We start from the raw sequence: 23454 nt of genomic DNA, 5'->3' as shown, positions 1-23454 counted from the left end.
ACATTTCTGGACAGGGCATCTGCAATCACACTTGATTTGCCAGCAATGTTGGTGACATATAAGTGGTATGGTTAAAGTACCAAGCACCAATTCAATGACTGAATCATTAACATTTCCATAAAAGTTAACAAGTTATGGCCTTTGCACTCATTTTGAGCATATATTTCAAAGTATTTGAGAGGCAGTAATAAATCAGGGGTTTTCTTCTCCAATTTAGATATTGCTTCAGACATGTTGTTTAGTTTTTCAAAGACGTGTTGACTGTAATGTAAAAACTTCTTCCAAATGTCTAATTTAATAGGTTAAATATGTAACAAGCAATCATTTAAACTCTAAATAAATTTATCCAAGTTTTTATTGCAGTCGGGTTTTAATACAGACTTTCCCAGGATATTCCAAGAACTGAACCTTTTTAATATCAAATCAAACAGGTCATCAATGAGTTTCATGAGTGAAATTATATATAAAGTAAAAGGACTCTTGCCAAATGGATGTTGTACCAATGAAGCAGGTCAATGAGACTTTTCTTTTGGCTGAGCATCCTAGTCTAAATGTTATGTTTGAAGTGGGAATTAAGAGTTGGGAAATTTCTTTGCATCTCAGCACTACCTCCTACCCAGAAGTGCCAATTAACTAGAGGGTAGAGGGATAACAATGGCTTCACATTACATGCTGTGGCCAAGTTAAAGGACTTGCCAACTTTAGCAGAGAAATCAGTTCAGTTCTGCAAATCACTGTGACTCATTCCAACCCTTATATCGCACTCCACTTAACCACTTCAATCTTATTTCAACCCGTGTAACCTCCCCCGCATGATAATCCCTCCAAATACCCTTCACAAAGAATCACAGAATTGTTACAGAATATAAAGAGGCCATTCGGCCCATCAAGCCTGTGTTGGTTCTATCACCTAGAGCACACCCCCTTCCTTCCCTCCATATGCATGCATTCCACTTCTATCTGAATAATCATCCAATTTCTTCTTGTATTGCACCTGCCTTCACCACATGCCATTTCCTAATGACGCACTGTGTGCAAAGGTTTTCTCTCACATCATTCTTATTTTATTTGAGTATCACTAAACATCTATGCCCTTTTGTTAATTTCTTTATAAGCAGAAACAGTTTCTCCCTATCTACTCTATCTAGCCCACTTATGATTTTGAAAACCTCTATCACATCCCCTCTCAGCCTTCTTCTCTCCAAAGAGAACAATTCCAACTTCTTCAGTCTATTTTCATAACTAAGGTTTTTCAGTCCTAACAACCTCCTCACCCAGTAATCAGTATAAACATGACGGCTATAAAAACACTTGAAAACATTTGGAAAGTTTATGCATTAACATTATTTGAAAAGTTTAGACATTAACATTATTTGAAAATACACTGAAAACTGTTGCCCAATTCAGAAGCTCACAAAACTGTCAAAATACCAAGTTTACATTTCCCAGTATAGCTGTATAAAAGCATTCCTCTTGACCAGCATTCAATAGAGGCTTTGAAGATAGCCAAAAGCTCTCACATTTATCAAAACTTTACAACAGCCAAACTAATGGTATCAGTAAAAGAAAAACCATCAAAGTCATGTGGGCATTTTACACAATAAACTCTGAAATTTCAAACTGATCTAGCTTTTCAAAATGTTATAGCTTGTAAAACATTTTATCCTGCAGATAGCCTACCCTAAAGCATTTGAAGACTTTTTGACATTCACAATGGTGGCCTTTGTGTTGACAGCTTGTTATTTGTCAAAAGTAACAACTTTTCAACAGTATTTATAATGGTCACTTACCTTTCCAAGTAAAGGATCATTTTTTTTATTCACTGATAGGATGTGAACAACAATGGCTAGGCCAGCATTTATTGCCCAATCTGAGTTGCCTTGAGAAATAATGGAGAGAAGCCATTTTATACTGATACAGCCTTTGGGCTGTAGAGATTCACAATGCTAATAGGAAAGGAATTCCTGGATTTTGACCAGGGAAGGGAAGGCAATATAATTCCAAGCCAGGATGATGTTTGTTATGGTAGGAATTTTGCAGGTATTAGTACTCCCATGAATCTTTTGCCCTTTTTCTTCTAGGTGGTAGAGGCCATATGTTTGTTGAAAGAGGCTTAGTGAGTTAATGTAGCATATCTTGTAGATTGTATATGGTGCAACTTTTATATGTTTGTGATGAAGAAGGTGAATATTGAAATTGGTAGATATGGTGCCAACCTAGTGGGCTGCTTCGTCCTGGTAGGTGTCAAGCTTCTCAAACTTCTTAAATGGAGCTCCATTCATTCAGGCAACTGGGGAGTGTTACATGACAGTCCTGACTTTTGACTTCCTGCTGATGGACAAGCACTAGGGAAGTCAAAAGGAGGTTCCTCATCTAGAATTCCTAGCCTTTGATCTAATCTTTCAGCCCGGTGTTCATATGATTAGTCTAGCTCAGTTTCTGGTCAGAAGTAACGCTAGTATATTATAATAGGAGATTCAGTATTTGTGATGCTATTGATGCCAAAAAGCAATTAGATTCTCCCTTGTTGGAGATGGTATTCCCTGGAACTTGCATGGCATGAAAGTTATTTGCCAATTATTAATCCAAATGTGGATGCTGTCCAGGTCTTGCTGCTTATAGATACAGACTGCTGCTGCATGTAAGAGGTCATACATGATGCTGAATATGGTGTAATCATCAATGAAAGTCCTCCCACTTCTGACCTTAAAAGGAGGGCAGGCCATTGACGAGCAGTTGGTCTTGGGTTTGGCATAGGACATAATCCTGAGGAACTCCTGCAGCGATGTCCTGGAGCTGAGATGATTAGCTTCTAACAACCACAACAAAATTTCCTTTGTGCTAGGTATTTCTCCAAGCAGTGTGAGTTTTCCAGATTCCATTGACTTCAGTTTTGCTTGGGTTCTTTGATGTCATACTCAGTCTAACACTGTCTTGATATCACTCACTTCAGTAAAAACAGATACAGGTTAGGCTATTGCATGTTATAATGATACTTGAAATAGGTAGCACCTTTTGTAATGACTTTTCATACAGTTCCTAGATGGTTTGTCTGTCATTCACAAGACCTCTCTGCTGAAGTGACTTTCATTGTCTACTGAAACTTGCTTACCCCATCAAAATTGCAGAAGTTCTGAAATGCACACTGTCACATTATTTTTGGCAATGTTGGGACAGCAGTATGTGAGCTTCCAACCCACTTCTTTCCCATGTCATTGAAAATATCTGATGCTGGAAATGGGAATGGGAACCAAGAACATCTGATGCATTTATTCCCAAGTCAACATAGGAAGAACTGGTCCCTGTCTCTGGTGATACTCTCTCTAATATTCCATTTGACAGATACCAACAACTTCAGATTAGAGTCCAGCGACTGTCATTAGCATTGAACACTTCTGAATGAGTGAAAGAATCCATCATTATTTGTCCTTTATGCTGCAATGAGTGTTATTTTCCATGAAGAGAAAGCTGTTTGTCAAGCCAAAAAGACATTCTGCATATGACAAAAATGAGTTAAGTGAATATGGATTTTAGTTCTGATGTGATTCCGCATATGTAGCCATACAATTCAATGGCTAGTGAATCATATCAAACCAGCACATTATTTTGCCTACTTGCAACAGGCTGACGAAGCTCAACCTGCCTATGCTTGCAAAACTTAGAATAGGCTGTCTGGCATTAGCTGTGATTCTGCAATGGGGCAGCCTTTATTGAACAGCTCATGATGTGCTTACACAAGCAATTAATGTAAGATTATCTGATAAGATCACCATCTAACACACTTCTACTTGGTAGAAGCTACATGTATATTATCTCAGAGCCTTCTCTTTGAAAAGAATCCATCTCGGTATGGAACTTTTTATGTTGAACAACATGTTTCTGATGCCTTCCTCATGATAGTGCCTCAACTAAACAGATCTAACTTCTTTTTGGAATTAAAGAAAAGAGCTTGGCACTAACTGTTACCTGGTGCATTTTCTACTGCAATGATGCAACTAATCAGAATTCACATGCCAACAAATCAGTATCCTTTTCCTTGTGCAGAGTAAAGTATCATTCACCTTGGCATTTGGCATTTTTGTCAGACTTAATGTGTGAAAAATGGAAAGCTTCAGCAACATGTCTTTGTTTTCAACAGTACTCAAACGCAGTACTGCCAAACAACAACCTGATATGTAATAAATAAGTGTTTATGAATGCAATCAAATTAACAATTCAGATACAGTTATAATGGCTGTAAGATGAATCTTTAACATTACTAAAACAATACTAAAATACTGAAATAATGTTTAGACTTTGGTCTATCTGCATAATGTTCAGGGTAGTGCACAGGACATGTTTCCACAATGATCCAGTTTCTATAGAGCCGTATTCAAAGTTCTAAGTTGTATCTTGGATCTGTATCCAGTGTGTGCCAGCTGATCCTTGTTTGGTATCTGATATTTCTACACATTGCTTAAGGCGAATGAGATAGGATAGGAGGGGCTGATTCACCCTGGGTTCCTGTGTCTGAATATTACTCAATTAAAAGAATATGCACACAGTAGTCAGATGAAGACTGGACTGGACTGAGCTGCCTTCGAACAGCAAGATTTATACCAATTTGCAGTTATCAAAGAAATGGCTACATGTAAAATATTGTTAAATTGAAGATATGAGGGCACTTGATGCACAAATCAGCACAAGCAAGAGATAAGAGCAGAGTTTTGGAGACAAAACAATCTCCTCTATCTGAAAGAAATGATGGGCTAGATTTTATGGGGCTCAGTGGTCCCTGCACTCACCTACCTCCTTTCACCTTCACTTTCAGGTTGGAGGGCAGTAGTGGGATCCTACCCAGCAAAAGAACAGCTGCCCTGTGACCATTAACTGTTAATAGACTGACAGCTCTCTTGTACCAGTAGTATTACTGAGCCTGTTTCAGAGATAGCAGGAACTGCAGATGTTGGAGACTCTGAGATATCAAGGTGTAGAGCTGGATGAACACAGCAGACCGAGCAGCATTAGAGGAGCAGGAAGGCTGATGTTTTGGACCTAGGCACTTCTTCAGAAAACTTCGGAAGTTGTTATCTCTGTATTACTGAGCCTGGTGGGCAGTGCTGATAATGCACCTATGACTTGAGGAGATGTTCAGCACTAGGTTGGAACTTGGTGAGTGTTTGGGGTTTTGTTGGCAAACCCAGGTGATGGAGATTGAGTGGTCATGGGATTCCAGTTTGAGAGGCCATGGGGAACCTGGTTAGCTAATACTTTGCAAGGACAACCCTCTGCTAGGTCCAGGCATACAGTTGAGGAAGAGGAAGTAAACTTTTCTCATCTATGCCAGACTGTGCAGAGAAATCTGTCAGGTGGCTGTTTAGTTTGAGCATCTCCGTTGCTTAATCTTATAGGTGCCCAGATGAGACCTTTTAAATGAGTTTTAATTGCCCAATTAAAGGCATCAGTTGGTTCATATGATGCCAAACCTGTCACTGGGAAAGTTATTGCGGGTTGAACAGACTGCCCATTGAGTTTTACGTGCCCTCTCCCTTCAAATCTGCTGTAAGGGATGTAAAGCTCAACCCTATATTTGATGGATTTGTGTGATAATATTTTAAAATATTCTTGGCACAGTGCAAGCTTTAAAAACATATTCGAATAATAGCTAAATGGATCAGATTGCTATGCCAAGTACCCATGTAGATGGTTCATATTTTCATTTTTACAGTCTTTTCTTCATGGCTTCCATTAGATGAATTTCAGAAAGATAATTTTAAAGCAGATTTCAGTACTTCTGCTGGCTTTCCACTCTAAAATATTGTCATAATAGGGATGATGGGAATGATAGCTCTCGCTGTAATGAGAAACTTTGTGTTGAGTTAAGTGCAAATATGATCATGGCGCAAAGGAATGTATGAAACAATGTTTTTCAAAGAGAAAATTGAGTGATATAGAGAGAAGGTAAATTTGTGGAAATGAGACCAAAGAAACAGACATAAAACACCTAGTAAAAGTTTCCCGTTTATACCATGAATTTTCTTACATTTTTAATAAATTACTGCATAAGGGTATCTGCGCTGAAGTGGCTTTAATATGTTATTAAGAAAATAAAGGTTATGCAGCATAATGGAATCACAATTGAACTGTCACATAGCGAAGACACTCATATATTTGGCCTTAGCAGTTTATTCATACGAAAATATTTTTTACTCATGCAATATTCAGAAAAAGTGAGTGAAAATGTCATGCGTTAAAGCAAAATTTCACAGAGATGTAACAGTAAACTGAATGATGTAGTTTGACTAATCATGCAAATAAGACAATTCCTGAATCAGCAACATTAAGTAATCTCTTCAGGAAGCAGTTGTATCGCAAATAGCTGTGCAGTTTTCAGCACTTAGCACTAATGTAATCAATGAAGCAAGCATAGCTATAGTGTTTCCCCTTTCCCCTTGTGCATTTGTAGATTACCTAATGGAATCAAGTAGATTTGCTTTGTCTGCTTCTTATGCTTAAAATGCAATACAATCGAAAAGGCCTCCTTCTGTTCTGTGTGTGAAATTCCAAAACTCAAAATATTTCAAAAGATAAATACTTGTCGTTATAAAATTTGTATTGGTATAGTACCTTTGTCAAAACACTGAACACAACCAATTAAACACAGCGATAATGGGAACTGCAGATGCTGGAGAATCCAAGATAATGAAATGTGAGGCTGGATGAACACAGCAGGCCCAGCAGCATCTCAGGGGCACAAAAGCTGACGTTTCGGGCCCAGACCCTTCATCAGAGAGGGGGATGGGGTGAGGGTTCTGGAATAAATAGGGAGAGAGGGGGAGGCGGACCGAAGATGGAGAGAAAAGAAGATAGGTGGAGAGGAGAGTATAGGTGGGGAGGTAGGGAGGGGATAGGTCAGTCCAGGGAAGACGGGCAGGTCAAGGAGGTGGGATGAGGTTAGTAGGTAGGAGATGGAGGTGCGGCTTTGGGTGGGAGGAAGGGATGGGTGAGAGGAAGAACAGGTTAGGGAGGCAGAGACAGGTTGGACTGGTTTTGGGATGCAGTGGGTGGAGGGGAAGAGCTGGGCTGGTTGTGTGGTGCAGTGGGGGGAGGGGACGAACTGGGCTGGTTTTGGGATGCGGTGGGGGAAGGGGTATTTTGAAGCTGGTGAAGTCCACATTGATACCATTGGGCTGCAGGGTTCCCAAGCGGAATATGAGTTGCTGTTCCTGCAACCTTTGGGTGGCATCATTGTGGCACTGCAGGAGGCCCATGATGGACATGTCATCTAAAGAATGGGAGGGGGAGTGGAAATGGTTTGCGACTGGGAGGTGCAGTTGTTTATTGCGAACTGAGCGGAGGTGTTCTGCAATTAAACACAGCAATATCTAAATTAGAACTTATAGTTTAGTTTCATTGTACTTATGTTTGTTGCTTACTGTTTGATTTTTTGGGTGCTGGAAATTTGTTCAACATTAGGTCACTAGGACATAGGACCACTGGACTTAGGATAAGAAATAGACCACTCCATTCTTCAAGGCATTCTGCTGATTTGTCATTCAATCAGATTATAGGTGCTCAGGTTACCATCCCAACTCCAATTATTAGTCCACTTCACATCACTCTTGTGACCCCCTTGTCTGTCAATAATCTGTCTAAGTGTGCCTTGGTAAATTCAATGATCCCAGTTGCTACTCCTTTCTTGTTAGTTAACTAAACCTTTATCCATGCTAATATGTTACCCCTGACACCACGTGCTCTTATTTTATGTGGTAAACTTTTATGTAGTACCTTATCAAATACCTTTTTGGAAATCTAAACTCCCCTTATCGAGCTTGCTTGTTGTTTCTTCAATAAGCCCTTTCATAAAATCATGCTGCCTCTGTCTGACCATGTTATGATCTTCTAAGTATCTTGTTTTAACCACCTTAATAATGGATGCGAGCAATTTCCCTGCGACGGATGTTTCGCTAACTGGCCTATAGTTTTCTGTTTTCTGCCTCTCTCCTTTCTTGAATATAGCTGTTAAGGTAATTATTTTTTAAATCAGGTCCAATCCAGAAGGTAAGGAGTTTTTGTTTTGAAGATTATAACCAAAGCATCTACTATTACTGCAGCCATTGCTTTTAAGATTTTTGGATATAGGCTGTCTGGTCCTGATGACTTGTCAGGCTTTTGGTAAATTGATTTTCCAGACAATTTTTCCATGGTGATGGTGACTGTTTTAAAACCCTTTCTGCTTACTCTTGATTTTCAAATTCTGGGGACATGTTCTAATTATTCTACAGTGAAGACAAACACAAAATGTCTATTCAATACCTCTGCCTCTTCAATTTTTCCTGCTATCAATTCCTCAAACTCATTCTCTAAAGGTAGACAACTAGCTGAAGCCATTCCTTTCCTGTTCAAATGCTTGTAGAAACTCTCACAATCTGTTTTTATATTATTAGTTAGTAATCTCTCATTCTGTACCTTCTCCCTCTACTGTTCTCAGTTATGGATACTGTAGCGATTGTTATGTGGTCAGCCAGATGGACCACATAGACAATGTGTGGGCTGATTGGAGCCATTATTCTGATCCAATCAGGGAGCCCTGGCTGACAGATGTAAGCAGAAGTGTCAGGGGGTCTGCTCACTCTGAGATCTGGCCCTGAGGAAGCTGGACCAGTGCCAAGAACTTTCTAACTATAACTAAAGTGATGACTTGGTGATGGGATACTGGTCTCTATACAGTTATTTCAGATGCTCCGTTCTAAAAATGTCTGTAAAAGTCATAGGGCTGAATCTTATAGACGTCTGATTGATGTGACCTATGGCAAGAGAAATGGCAGAATCAGATGAGACTTCAATTGAGGCCCATATTGACATCCAGAGTAACTTGTTACATCTTTTATGCATGTGCCGAGCAACAAGGTGAATTCCTCACAAGACAGCAGTGAGTTGCCAGTTAAGGTGCGCTATAGGTTGAAAAACAGCTCATTGCAACTGCAACTTACTTCAAACATGCATAAAGAGTTGCCCATTCCAGACATAGATTCCCAAAGATTCCCTGTTGCTCAGTAGTAAACAACACCCCAGGGTGCAATCCACAGGCACCAGCCTCACAAATCACTCATCAATGGATATTGGCATCCAACATTTGGCAACCATCATCGTCCATTTGCAGCCTGCTTAGGTAGCACAGACTTGCATTTCAGGACACACTGGCAATCTGCATTGAAAGGTTGCTGCCAGGTCACTTTGCATACAGGAACAGACATTCAGCTCATGGCTTGAATCAGTCCATATCTCAGGGTTTTTTGCTTGTTTTCTTTTGCTCACTCACTTAGTTCCCATCCTACTTGCTCACAGCATCCATGCCAATTCTATTGGTGCATTGGCCCATCAGCCAGAGCAAAGACTATCACTATTGCTGCATTGACCTGCCCTTTTGCACAGACTCACAGACGGGCCATTTGTCATGTTTACCATGAGGGATCAGTTCAGGGCTGGGACTGAAGGTGTTGGGGGTTCGGGTTGCAAGTTGCTGTACCAGGACATCAATCTTAAAATAATGTGCCGGCTGCCTCCACAGCAACCGCACTGTATCTTTATTTAAACAAATGGCCATGTTGGAAAAAGAATGGGAGCTTGTCTTCAGACCAGTCAATAGGGGCCACACTCAGCCAGGTCCCAGTACTTTCTGTTGTGGGTAAAGTCTAAACTCAGTGCAGGGGTTTGGCCACATTCAATCATCTGCTAGGGGTGTTCGCTGTCAAGTGACCTAACCAACTACAGGGACAGTGCAATCATCAGTCTTGTAGTAGCACCACTAACTCTCTATTGTGTATCATCAATCCGGGAGCTGCAAAGATAGTTATCAGGGATTGGTTACTCAGGTCTAGAGGCTGGTTATTGAGACTGGTCAGAGATTTGGGATAAATATAGTCATGGGATCTGTGCATTGTTGGCTGAGGGGTATGTAAGGGGGCATCTGTACAGGCAGTGGGTAATCACTGTTAAAACAGTTTAGGGGATTCAAGGCAGGGAGTGGGAAGTGGAGGTACATGTAGTAGTGGGAACATGGACAGTGAGAGGGAAAACCCAAGGTATACTGGAGTATACAAAACAGCATCAAAGAGCAGAATATTGGAGTGGATTTATTGCCAATAACCACCACCATGGCCCCCACAGCAGAAGAATAGAGGAGTGGAGTCAGCAACATTAAGGTAAGGTCAGGATACTGGTGCAGGGATGTTCAGGATGGTGATGATGTTTAGTGTGGTGAGTAACTATATTGGGTGGAGGAGGGTGCAGGGAGATGCGTGGAAATGAATTGCTAGGGTAGTATGAGCTAAGAGGAGACTTGGACACTCTGGGAGTTTCCTGGTGAAAGGTAGAGCCTGGTGCTGTCGGTGCCCACCATGGGTTGCATTCCCTGCCATCACTTGCTGTTCTCTAAATGAAAAGTACAACGGCATAATGGCTGAGCCACTCCCCTGTGAGGACATTGAAGGTGTAAATACAAGAAGCATGCATTTCCAAATTGCAGCTACATTTCATTTGCAAATATCTCTTCAAACATTTGCAATGCATGTAGGCTGATTATGTCTAGATGTCAAATGCAAAGTCAAAGACCATGTTATGATGTTTGAAAATCAAACAACGACAGGCCAGTGATGCTGTTGTTAGCAAGAATGACTAAAGGCTAGATAAATGCTGGCCAAAAGCATCCCATCACTTGCGAAAATTCCAAGGCTGCTGCGGTACAAGGGGAATATTGCTGCATCATAAATATGAAGATGCCTGTATTGAATTCAATGATACTATTCATGGTTGATATGGATCTGACGTGAGAAGTTGGAGACTTTAGATTGACTTTGTGGATGGTGACATACAGGTAGCATTTTTAAAGTCACCTGTGATTACTTCTGTTCCATGGAGATGACCATGATCAATTTGTAATGAGCAGTAACGTGGCCACATTTACTTGTGGCCAGGATTTCTATTCCATGAGGTTTGTTACTGCATGTGTTTCACATGCAAATTCTATGATTACAGATAGATTAAATCTATACTGTGTGATTGCCTGATCAAAGTAACTCTCCCGTCAAGGGCTTTGCATCACTCACAGATAGAGCCTGTGTGTTCGTAAAGAAGCCCCTATCTATACTAACCTCTCCAGACGTGTGTCAGCCATTTTACAATTCCATTGCGCATTTGTGATTTCGAGGAGTATGTAAGGCAACACAGGTTATGCTTCACAGAGTGTCTCATAGGCTTGACTGACGAATCTCAAACATTCATGTTTTATTTCCTTACACTCCCTGTTGACTCCATCAGTTCTGAGTTTTTCCTTGTTCCAACATAATTCTTTCATTTAAGTCTTCATCTCCCTACATTGCCCCTGAGTCCTGGGTGTCCAGCTTAGTTATATCAGCTATTTTAATGCTGTGTCCCCCGTTGAAGCCAGTGCTATATTGATCATCAATGACCACATCCTGCAGCAACCCATGTTATGTTCTCCAATGCACTATGATGTCCCACTCTTAAATGCAGAGTTGTCTCCATCGCAATTTTTGCCATTTTGTATCTCAGCATGTTGCCTCCAATCCCACAATTGGCTTCCTCAACTTGTTCATTGCATCAGTGAGCCATCATAAACCTCCTTGACTTACAGTCCCCCACTCAGGACTGACCATTAGACTTCCTTGTAATGACTTGAAACACAGCTTTGAATGATAAGTGACCAGACCCATGACTGATCTCTTGACAGTTCCATTGCTAATGTACTGCAAATCCTCAAACTGGTTGCACTCGACCTGCAAGATTAACAGTGGTCCACTCCCCAGTCTGTGATGATTTTAAACCCCCGACCTGACTGTCCTCAGTGGCTAACTGATCATGTTGAAACCATTAGAATTATATCAGACAACGCCCTTGAATGACTGTGGCAGGAGCTCCTGATGATGACAGTGCTCCTAGACTTGGCTGCGGATTATTCTCCTTGCAATTTGAAATGTAGCCATTTGGATGAAGCATGTTCATTGTGTTTGCCAAATGACACATGCTGCAAGTGTGACATTGGCATAGCATGATGTGATACAACGTTTCTTCCCTTGACTGAGTATTGGTGACAAACATGACAGGCTTTGTACTTGTGCTTAAAAGCAAGGCAAGGCAACGTAGAAGTACTGAGCCTTAGAAGCTCTGAATGAGGCAGCAATGTGCGAAAAGGCAAGACAGAGATGTAAAGACCATCCGAGTAAGTGCAAAGTGAGTGAGCGCTAAAAGACCAAGTTAAGGGGCAAAAAGCTCTGAGACAGACCCTGTTCTGGGATGTGACGTGAATGCCTGTCCTCATGTGCAAAGTGGCCTAGTAGCTGCATCACAATGAGGAGTGTTGATACATTCCAAAGTGCAGTATTGGAAATGGATAACTGTATTCTAAGTGAATCTGGATGAGTTGGGCTGACTGGTCAGATCCATGCAGTGCGATTCAATGATTCATTGAGCCAGAAATATGCAATGGTGGCGTGGTGAGGCTGGTACATATACTATGCCAATCTCTGTGGATGAAAGATGCTGCCCATGGAGTGTGCTCTGAGATGTTACAGACTGCTGGAATGGAAGGAGCAAGTTGTGAGCTGGACCTGCCTGGTACCCACTCAGACTTGCATGTCGGGAATCTAGTTTTTCTCCACTGCTGGAGAAATAGCAAACTACTTGTAAATAAGGAGCAGTGAGATAATAATGAAATGTTAATCATTCAAAGGGGCCACTCACCACTCACAAGCAAAATTCTCATCTCACTGATAATACCTCAGGTACAATATTGGATCTTTCCATTCTCTCCAGGTTATCCCAAATGACTCACCATTGCACACAGTGTTCAAACTCTAGGAAGATTCCACCCATCATTTTTCTGAAATTTTCAACTATGGCAGAATAGTTTAAAAAGGAAACTTATTGGTTGTGAAGGATACAGAAGAGAAAGATATTTTATATTCTATTTGGGGAGTCTGTGACAAGACGTCTTCAATTTAAAATTTACTAAAAGGGTGAAGAAAGGAAATTTCAAAAAAATAATTTTGCATAGAAGGCTTTGGAGCATGGATTGCTTTGCCACCAGGGGTGGCTGAGACAAAGATTATAGCACCTTTAAGACAAGAGTGGCCTGAGAAGGAAGAGGAAGCTGAGGGGCTAAGTTGAAAGAGAGAAAGTGGAATTTGGTTTGACATGACTAAATTTGACCATAGACATAAGGGCAGAATGACCTTCTCTCTGCCCTAAACATGCATGGTAATCAGAAAAGATGTATAACCATTGGCATAGTGCCCAAATGCACTTAGCAAGCCCTGGCCTTATGTGTCCTATCATGATGTGGAGGTGCTGGTGTTGGGTTGGGTTGGACAAAGTCAGAAGTCACATGACACCAGGCTATAGTCTAACAGGTTTATTTGAAATAAACCTGTCGGACTGTAACCTGATGTCATCTAACTTCTGACTGTGTTCTATCATAACTGTGACCTTGCAATGTTTTATCACTGCCAAAATTCTATACTGGCTATGAAACTCCCCATATACACTCTATCTTTTCTAACGTTGTGCATAGCCTTTATACTTTGTACACAATTTAGTTCAACACTTTCTTTCAATCCCCAATTCTTCTTTTACTACAATTATACAATAGGCATGGAAGCAGACAACAGGGACTTGAATGAGTATGGATTTTTAAAATTCCTCTATGTATTTTAGCACTGACCTTCACATCAAATCAGAACAACCAGTGCTAAGGACAAATCATAGACATAAACTTATTCTTATCTCAAAGTAATATAGTAATATAGGGAAAAAAATGAAAAAATAGTGCAGATGCTGTAAGTCAGGAACAAAAACAAAGTTGCTGGAAAAGCTCAGCAGGTCTGGCAACATCTGTGAAGGGAAAAACAGAGTTAACGTTTCAGGCCCAGTGACCGTCTCTCAGAACCTTCTGAGGAATGGTCACTGGGCCCAAAACATTAACTCTGTTTTTTCCTTCACAGATGCTGCCAGACCTGCTGAGCTTTTCCAGCAACTTTGTTTTTGATAGTAATAAAGGAATCACCTTTAGTGATTCTTCACCGTTAAAATAGTGACTTAAGTCATTAAAAGATCATTTAATTACGAATATCTTCAAAAAATTTTTAACTCCAATATGATCTCACTATATAAACAATGATTGACAATGAATTATGTTCATTTATGGGTTAAATGGGATACTTTATGTTGGATTTATACTGCAATTCACATTGTTGCTAAAATACAAATATAAGTATCTGATTTTGATTTCAATGTTCTTAAAATTTTAGCCCTTGGTAGCTTTATGTCTTGCATTTCCTTCTCAGATTACTAATGTTTTAATTTAGGAGGAAAGCCAACAAGTTTGCATTCTGGGAATATTGAGGTTTAATTACATTTCTGTCCATTGGCAGCCACTTACTATCTTTAATTGTACATATACCATTCCACTCCTATGTAGCATTAAAGATCATTTGAATTGCCATTACTATTATTTGTTTTTTTGATGGTGGTGTTCTTCAAATTCTTGCAATGGAATAGTGTAAATGGTCTAGTTAGTAAGATAACATTGATAAGAGTGTAGTCAGACTTCACAGGGTGTGATACTATGTAGCTGACACTGTAGTAATCTCAGATCTTTTGTGGTAGCAGAATATATGAAGCTAAGAGCATATTTTCTAATTAACCGTGCTACCAGCTATCCTTCAGAGTTTACATCACTGATACTCTAGTGTTTAAGCATTTTATGAACGGTCCTATAATGTTTCAAATGTTGGCTTCAACCATTCTTTCAACGTTCAAATTATGAAATAATGACCCACGTGATGATGTTCTTAAAGGACACAACATTTTTTAAAACAAACTTTCTCCCCTACTTTTCTCCTAACTGCATTCCTGTTACATTAAGATTCTATACTTTATTTTGCATCACTGACAGGCTGAGGTTGATTTAGTAGGACTTAATCACATCTCAAAGATGTTTTAGAGAATATATTGCAGTACCCTATTTTGGTCACCATTGCAGTAGGGAATTATGACAAGGTAAGTCATTTGGCAGATTGACCCATTACTTTTCTGCCTTAGTTGGCCAATCTAATATCACTATCTTTGTACAGGAAGTGTGCACACACACCATTGCTTTACTTATTAAGATACACATGAAAATGTAGTTTTTTCCACCTTAGTTTACATTTATTTTCATTCAGTCTTATCCCCTACATTTTCCTAACAGTGTTCCTGTGAGGATAAAGTTATTGATGTTGGTCCAGAGGGCATTCTTCAGGTACAAATATTCTAGATTATTCAGCTATCAAGGCTGATATGTCTGAAATTGATCCAGTTACCACACAGCAACTAAACGTATAGATGTTTGAGTGGTGAGGATGGGAGTTAACTGGACAATGGTAAAGAACAGCAGCCTTGATTGATGTTTCTCTTAATACTTGGATGCTGATGCTAACTGATACACCTCAGATTACTAAATACAAATTACAAATCAGATGTGAAGCTTGAACAAATGTTGTGCATGCTGTCTTTTCAGATTGAATAATCTATGTATATAATTGCTTTTGCCAAAAGACTCCCAAGAACTATCCAGAAAGATGTTCCAGAATTCAAAGCAATTTTGTGCTGCTAAAGTATGCATGAGCTAAGTACAACAATAAAAATTAGCACATTGGTGTGAACATATGAGACAACAAACAGGACAATGTTGATGCAATGATTGATTTCTGTGTCTTGATAGATAGGCCTAAGGCACAGTGTGCTATTGAGTCTCAGGCCTCAAATTGGTGAACTGTGGAAATCTGAAAGATGTCCAGGTATAAGAGGCCAAAAGACGATAAGACATAGGAGTAGAAATTAGGCCATTCAGCCCATCAAGACTGCTCCACCATTCAATCATGGCTGATAAGTTCCTCAACCCCACTCTCCCACATTCTCCCCATAATCCTTGATCTCCTTGACAATTGAGAATCTATCTATCTCGGTCTTAGATATACTCAATGGCCTGGCCTACATAGCCTTCTGTGGCTGTGAATTCCATGGATTCGCCACTCTCTGGCTGAAGAAGTTTTTCCTAATTTCCGTTCTAAAAAGTCTTGCCTTTATTTTAATGCTGTGTCCTCGGGTCCTAGACTTTCCTACCAAAGGAAACATCTTCCCAACATCCACTCTGTGTATGCCATCCAGTATTCTGTAAGGTTCAATTAGATCGCCCCTTACCCTTCTAACTCCATCAAGTTTAGACCCCATCGAATATCTTTCCAAAGCAGGTTGGGGCATAATGTGTTCTCAAGCATGTCAGTAAAAGGAGAGGACACCTGTGAGTATTGGGAGAGGGACGGTATTTGAATTCAGAAAAGGGCATCTGTGAGGATGAATCTTCTGTGAAAATCTGGGAAAGGGCATCCAGGGGGGATTGGGAAGAGGTCATTTGAGGTGGCCAGGAAAGGAACATTGTCAATGAATGACAGAATGAGGTATGTGAAGATCTGGAGAAGGACAAGGATTGAGAGATGAGCATCTGTGGCTGAAACCACAACATAGATCAGCAGACAAACCTTGGATCTTCCTCATGTCATAAGCAATAGCAAGCATTAGCATCAGTTTTGAGGTAGATCTAGGCTGATAATTATGCTAAATTTTTGATTATTGTTAACTCTTCTCTTTGAAACCCTCACAGTTATTTTGAAAGTATTCATATCTCAGAATTGTTTTCTATATATCCATGATAAAACAAATGAAGTTAGTTTGTTTCAAAGGGTCAAGTTCAAATAAACAATGACTGGATCAAACACAGAAGCCAGCAAAACTGGACATTGAAAATTTGTTTCCTGCTGAGTTGACTAATTTAAGTCAGGATGATGGCTGGTGATGGTTTACTCATTCTGGCTTAGGGAGGCTTCTATTCATAATTGGTATTACCTGACAGTGTGGCACGCAGTGGGAATGCACGCACATAAGTGTTAGATGAGGACTGATCAGGCTCCATTGTAGTCCCTAAAGACTGAATAACTTGGAGTTGGATTTTAATTATTGGATTCGCAAGGAGTGATTTTTAATGGCAAGCCATAATCGTGATAATGACAGTTTCTCTGAGTGCCTCCTACCTACTGTGTGATATTACATCAATGAGTCAATGCTGTTCAGAAGGGAAGAGCTAAATAGGCTGGGAAAAATAAACCTTTAAAATGTATGATGTTTGTGCCATTGCTTTTGTTATTTAAGTCAAATAATTTCTTGGTAGTACAGAATTCAAGCATTGCTAAATGGAGACAGGAAGTTGAAGTTTTTTTGACTTGCACCCATCAGAAGTAAGATGCAAGAAACAGACTTGAACAAATAGATGCCACGTCATACAGCATGAGATTGGCTGCACCAGTATTAACATGGGGTTGCAGCAGAACAGTTATTCATTCTCAAAGCAAGCTCGGTAGATCCTCATTGATCAGGATGTTGCCATGGAGAATGCAGCAGAGATTAGCTATCTCCATGGCCTCTTTTTGTTTTGGAAAAGGTGCAATGTGTGTGCAAATTCCTTTTGCCTACATTTCTTCTAACCTAACTTATAGCATGCATCAAATACATCACACTCTAAACCTGGATGGGCAAGCTTAAACATCCTTTTGTCTCATTTTAGCAATATTTGAGTGAAATGGATACTCCAGAATTTAATATTAAAATATTTAAATGATGTGGCAGGAACTTACAGGAGCTTTTAAGTTTAGTTTCTCATGCAATGTATTGAGGTAATGCACGTTATTTGAAAAACATTTTGCGTACGATGTTTTCAGTAAAATAGAGTTAAACAATCCACTGCAAAAAAAGTACCATGGCCTAGTAGGAAACTCATAGTAGCTTCAGTCCACTGTGAAAATTGTGTTGGTTCCAGGTGACAACAGCAATGCACTAGAAGCCTTCAATAGCTTTGGGTGGGTGCTATTGCCATTGTGCAGTTTAACAGATTAAAATCAGCAGTAATGATCGCCTGCTGGCCTCAAGGTAGATAGGTAATGAGAACGACTTTGACTACCCAACCTGTCAATTTGTGACCATCAAGGAGGGTTAAAATCATTCCCAGAAATCCCATAATTCAAGTTCAACAGCATTGTTTTGTTCATAGTATTCAGGTCAGTTAATAGATCCAATAAAATGAAACATGCAAGTTGGGTGGCACATTAGCTCAGTGGTTAGAATTATTGCCCCCCAGGCCCAGAGACCTGGGTTCAATTCCAGCTTTGGTGTCCATTTGTGTGGAGTTTGCATGATCTCCCTGTGTCTGTGCAGGTTTCCACTGGGTGCTCCGTTTTCCTTTCGCAATACAAAGATATTCAGGTTACAGGGATAGGGTGGGAGCTCCATCAGGATGGGATGTTTTATCGAGCACTGTTGCTGACTCGATGTGCTGAATGGCCTTTTTTCACACTGTAGGGATGCCAAGTGCTAATTGTTCCTTCTTTGTTCTGACACAATGCTTTGTTACCTCATGGGTACAGCGACTGGTTTGAATTTGAATGGACCTCACATGCTCACCTGCTGCTGGCAGATGCTAAAGAGGCCACTAACTGAGGAGGTGAAGGGTTAATCTTCTGATCTCTTAAATTAAATATTGAATTAAAATTTATCAAATGGTTTCACCTTTTGGCTATTTGAGGAATGTATTCGTGCCGACTCAAGTCAATGCAAGACATTCAGCGAGCTTGGTGAATGAGAATGTTTAATATGGGAACATTTTACACTGATGATGAGTCTTTTCTTCATTGTACCTATTAAAGTCCATATTTTGTAAAAAAAATCCTCTGGTGCTAGTTGAAGCCAAGAGGTTAAACAGTACTTGAATGAATTCAGTGGACTTTACAGGAAGATAATACTTTGGCTGGTCTGAATAAGAAGGATGTGCTCTGCAGAACGCAGCACTTAGATGTTTTATCTCCGTAAGAACGCCATTTGAGACAGTATTTGAGGCAAATTCACTATGGTTCAGTGTTGAGAATAGGAGTCATGATTTGTTTGACATTTTGAAGGTTGTACATATTGCTATCAGTTACAAAAGTGCTATTATTCTAACTTACCTTTAATTCTTATGATAACTTTTTATCTAGTCTGAAATTATTTACTAGTTGCATACAGCACAGCAGCATAATGTTAATGTTTATTCAGACTACATCTAAGCCTTTAAAATTGGAATACATTGATCGTACTGCCAATGTCTCTGATTGTATTGATCTGCATATTAGGTTAAGAGAGAGGCAGCGTTATGGTTCTGAGAACAATGTCAAGAGGATACCTAGAGATAATGGGAACTGCAGATGCTGGAGAATTCCAAGATAATAAAATGTGAGGCTGGATGAACACAGCAGGCCAAGCAGCATCTCAGGAGCACAAAAGCTGACGTTTCGGGCCCAAAACGTCAGCTTTTGTGCTCCTGAGATGCTGCTTGGCCTGCTGTGTTCATCCAGCCTCACATTTTATTATCAAGAGGATACCTGTTTGACAATGTTGTACATAGGGCTTCTAAATCCTGAATGCTCATTGACTCTATTAGAGCAAATTTTTTTTCTATGTTTTCAGTAAGTGTCCTGAGTGAGTAATTCATTGTTTTCATGAGAAGATGTTGCACTTACATTATGCAGTAGCATATAATTGCTCCTTCTGGACTGCTGCTTAGCTAATTTTTCAGTAGCCAAACATAAACATGATTTGTGCATGTTAAATTTATAATTATGTTACTGTAAAAAAATTAAACCAGCTACAAACAAATAGCCATCCATGTGACTCCTGAAATGATCAGTAAGTCATTTCTTTACATGCCTTCAGAGATTAAATGCCCATTATATGGAAACTGAAAGAACTGCTGATGCTGTAAATCAGGAACAAAAACAGATGTTGCCGGGAAAGCTCAGCAGCATCAGTGAAAAGAAGATCAGAGTTAGTGTTTTGGGTCCAGTGACCCTTCCTCAGAGCATTGCAAGTTCTGAGGAAGGGTCACTGGACCTGAAATGTTAACTCTGATTTTTCTTGACAGATGCTGTCAGATCTGCTGAACTTCTCCAGCAACTGCTGTCTTTGTCCCCATAATAAGGAGACTGTTTGATTAACTGAATCAAGGGTGTGGGAGAAGTTTCTGATCAAAAATATAGAAATTTCCAGTATATTTAATTTGAAAAATGACTACAGATTCCATTGACAGCCATCAATTTTACAGCAATGCAATTTGATTTGGTTGGCTCGCCATTCCCTTTTTAACCGAGATCTGCTGTGACCTTCAAATGTAAATTAATTGATTACACAAATGAAATAAATAACTGCATAATGGATAGCATGAACTAATTATTAAATGAAGTGCTCTTGTTGAAGCAGAACTTCAGTTGCTGGTGGAGCACCATCTTCAGAAACAGGAGCAACCGGAGCAGGATTACTCTGAAAGTGATACCAGCTGTCTAGATGAGCTCAGCCCAATGATGACTGAGTGCTGTCACAGCAATGGAGCCCCTGCTTTCTTGGCAGACACAGACTGGGGCCCTGTCAACTGCTGTGAACACATCAGCAATCAAACAGGCATCAAACTGCTACTAAATGCTGAGGACCACCCAGGCAACAGCTCTATTGGTGGTAAGTCAATGGCAGTTCTAGAATTATTAATCCCATCATCACTTAATGCAAACACCGTGCAAGTTTCTCAATGATTCCATGAGAGACTATGTCATTAGAGAGCTGAAAAACCATTTCTCATTGTAACTGTTAAGCCATCAGAATACACAGGTCTCTCGTTTTGCAGTCGTGCTTCATTTTCAAATGCTCTCAATAACCTGTTCCTATATCAAGGTTAGATTACAGCTTTTTGATTATGCAGGCATTTTTCATTCTTCTTACTTGTGCAAAAGTTTGAGAATAAAAGTTACATTTCAGGGAGATTGTTGACTATCAAAGTGAAGCCATTATTAATAATTAACAATCTTGAAGACAAATATACTGCGAAATATACCCACCAGCCACAGTTCCTAGAATAAAAACCTTTAAAATAATTAATATCCTGAATTATGCAAGTTGCAGTATCAGAAACAAAAAAAAATTCTTTTCTGTGAAGAGTATTATGCACATCTCTAATATGCTCTATAAGATGTCATTGATCTGCCCTGTTATTTTTTAAAAATAAATGATACAAGTTAAATTTCGCTGATGAAAGTGTAACACTGCAGAAATTTTTACAAACAGGTTTAAACTGAGGAGATAATATTCACCTTCACAGCTTGGGAAGTAAACTGGTCAAGCAGTTGACAATGAAAAAGTGAGGATCTCAGGCTAAAATTGCCCCATTTGTTTTAAGACTTCAATAAAAATTGACCAAAGCTGTTCATTACATTTCCAGTAATCTGCAGTAAGTTCAATAAAAATGCAGTCTGGAAATAAATTTTGATGATCCCGTGCTTAAAGGAAGATTGAGACTAAAAAGACGGTAACAGTGGCATATGAGGTGATTGAAGTATTGCACTGTAACAGTAGTACCTGAGGAGGGGAGCAAGGTGGATTTGTATTCAGGGCATCCAACTTTGCGATGCCTTAGAACCAGCAATTTTCATTTCAATTACAAATGAATGAATTTCAACGCCCATGGAATATTTTTCAATTCCTTAAGGATTCCTTATGGCTAGGGCTACGTTTGTGTTTTTTTTTCACTTTTAAAGTGCATCACCAGAATTATTTTTATGCAATTTTTTGCTTTTGCTGTCAGCAGGTATCTCCTGCCAAACTTTAAAACCATGATGTTATTTTTATTATCTTAGGAACAAAACGTTTTTGCATATGTTGATAATGTTCTGGTATTATCTCAAAGTGATATATTTAAGCTGTTGGCACTTAGATCTGACTTACCATGTCTATGTGTAGTTCTTAGTTCTAGTTAATGTTTTCGAGCTTGAATACTAAACCAATCATAATGAGTAATCACTAACATTTATTTTCAGATATTAACTATTCATAACTGATTACCTCCAACAAGATGTGTAGTCATCATTGCTAATCAATTAATCATGGTACATTCAGTCTGTCTGGCTGAACTGTATGTGATCTTGTTCAAGAGAGCGCTGCATAAGTGAGAGAGCTCATGATGGCACTTACTACAAGTCAATGAATCATACTAATAGGAATTAGAATCCACCCAGATCTCTTACAATCTAGTTTCTCCAGACCTGCCTTTGCTGCACTAAGTCACTCTAAACAATAACATCATATCATTGTATAGGCTAATGCATATGTCTTTAAATTTGAGCTTTTGACTGTACGTGCAGCAAGACAAGAAATACTAGTAGGAAACTAAACATGAGTCTGTATGCACACTGATTCAGGTAAGCTTTCATAGTAAATTACCTCAGTATGCAACAAAACGGAAATCCGACTGATTCATACTAGTGTCTGATAGAGGGAATTATAATGCTAAAATACAGATCAATAGCTCAATAATCTTTTACAGTGTTTCATTAAATCCTTGGATTTTTCTGACAAATTAACAGGACTTTCTAATGAAGTAGGTTGTATCTATAATTGTATCTTTTGAAACAGATTTATTACACCAATGATTTTTGGAATTGTTAACGACAAGGACTTTCAGAAAGTCCTTTGAAAACAAATATAATGTTCAAAATTATGACAAAGCATCTGAATACAAATATATATTTGTCTGGCAGAGTTGCTGCTTCATATAAATATGTTCCATGTTAGGTTAATTTATGCAGTAAAGGTACATTTCAACATTTAATTATCAAAAAAGACAGGATTAAAAATTATCAGATTTTTAAAAAATAAAAACTGAAAGAAGTATGGAAGCTGTAAATTAGGAACAAAAACAGAAGTTGCTGGAAAAGCTGAGCAGGTCTGGCAGCACTTGTGAAGGAAAATCAGAGTTAACGTTTCGGGTCCAGAGACCCTTCCTCAGAGGTTCTGTATTTTGTATCATGGGAAAGACAGAAGTATTGGAAAACAAATCAATACCTCTACCTTCTAGACTATCCGATATAACCAGCTTGTTTTTCCCTTGTTAAGTCATAAAGCTGCTTTAACACAATCAACATCAAATACAATGTGGCCAATCCCACTGACTAAGAAAAAGATTGTGTAGCACCTCCTGTTTTGCAAAGTTTTGAAATAAAGCATGAAGATGCTTTTTAAATGTTTCTGCCATTCTTTATTCCAAATCCTACAGCAAACCTTATCTATTCATTGACATTTACTCAGAGTACAGGAATTTGGCATCTTGAAAAACATTTCGAGAAAGAATGAAGAAAGGAAGGTCAATGGGGTAGATTTCAAACCCTCCCACTCTTCTCTTTCTCTCCTCAGTGAGATGCATGCCAGAGGTTCAGTGCTCATAGTTCGCCAAAATTATTCAGTCAAGCTTCATAATGTTCACCTCCTACCCACATGCAAATTAACCGTCCAAGT

The 23454-nt window shown here is 39.3% G+C and overlaps 1 protein-coding gene across 4 annotated transcripts in view; it reads left to right on the top strand.

The window, feature by feature from the left end:
- Positions 1 to 23454, top strand: part of ppp1r1c (protein phosphatase 1, regulatory (inhibitor) subunit 1C) — a 118157-nt gene that overhangs the window by 60431 nt on the left and 34272 nt on the right. For 3 of the 4 annotated variants that reach the window (XM_048534615.2, XM_048534613.2, XM_048534616.2), the window contains one exon: positions 20377 to 20628. The exons of the other annotated variant lie outside the window; for it this stretch is intronic. In XM_048534615.2, coding sequence (XP_048390572.1) covers positions 20377 to 20628 — 252 coding nt within the window. The remainder of the gene's footprint in view (positions 1 to 20376; positions 20629 to 23454) is intronic. 4 annotated transcript variants of the gene reach the window in all.

The sequence above is a fragment of the Stegostoma tigrinum genome, chromosome 7, assembly GCF_030684315.1.
Source record: "Stegostoma tigrinum isolate sSteTig4 chromosome 7, sSteTig4.hap1, whole genome shotgun sequence".
NCBI classification, from domain to species: domain Eukaryota; kingdom Metazoa; phylum Chordata; class Chondrichthyes; order Orectolobiformes; family Stegostomatidae; genus Stegostoma; species Stegostoma tigrinum.
The sequence above is the reverse complement of the archived record's forward strand: the minus strand, read 5'-3'. Positions and strand labels throughout refer to the sequence as shown.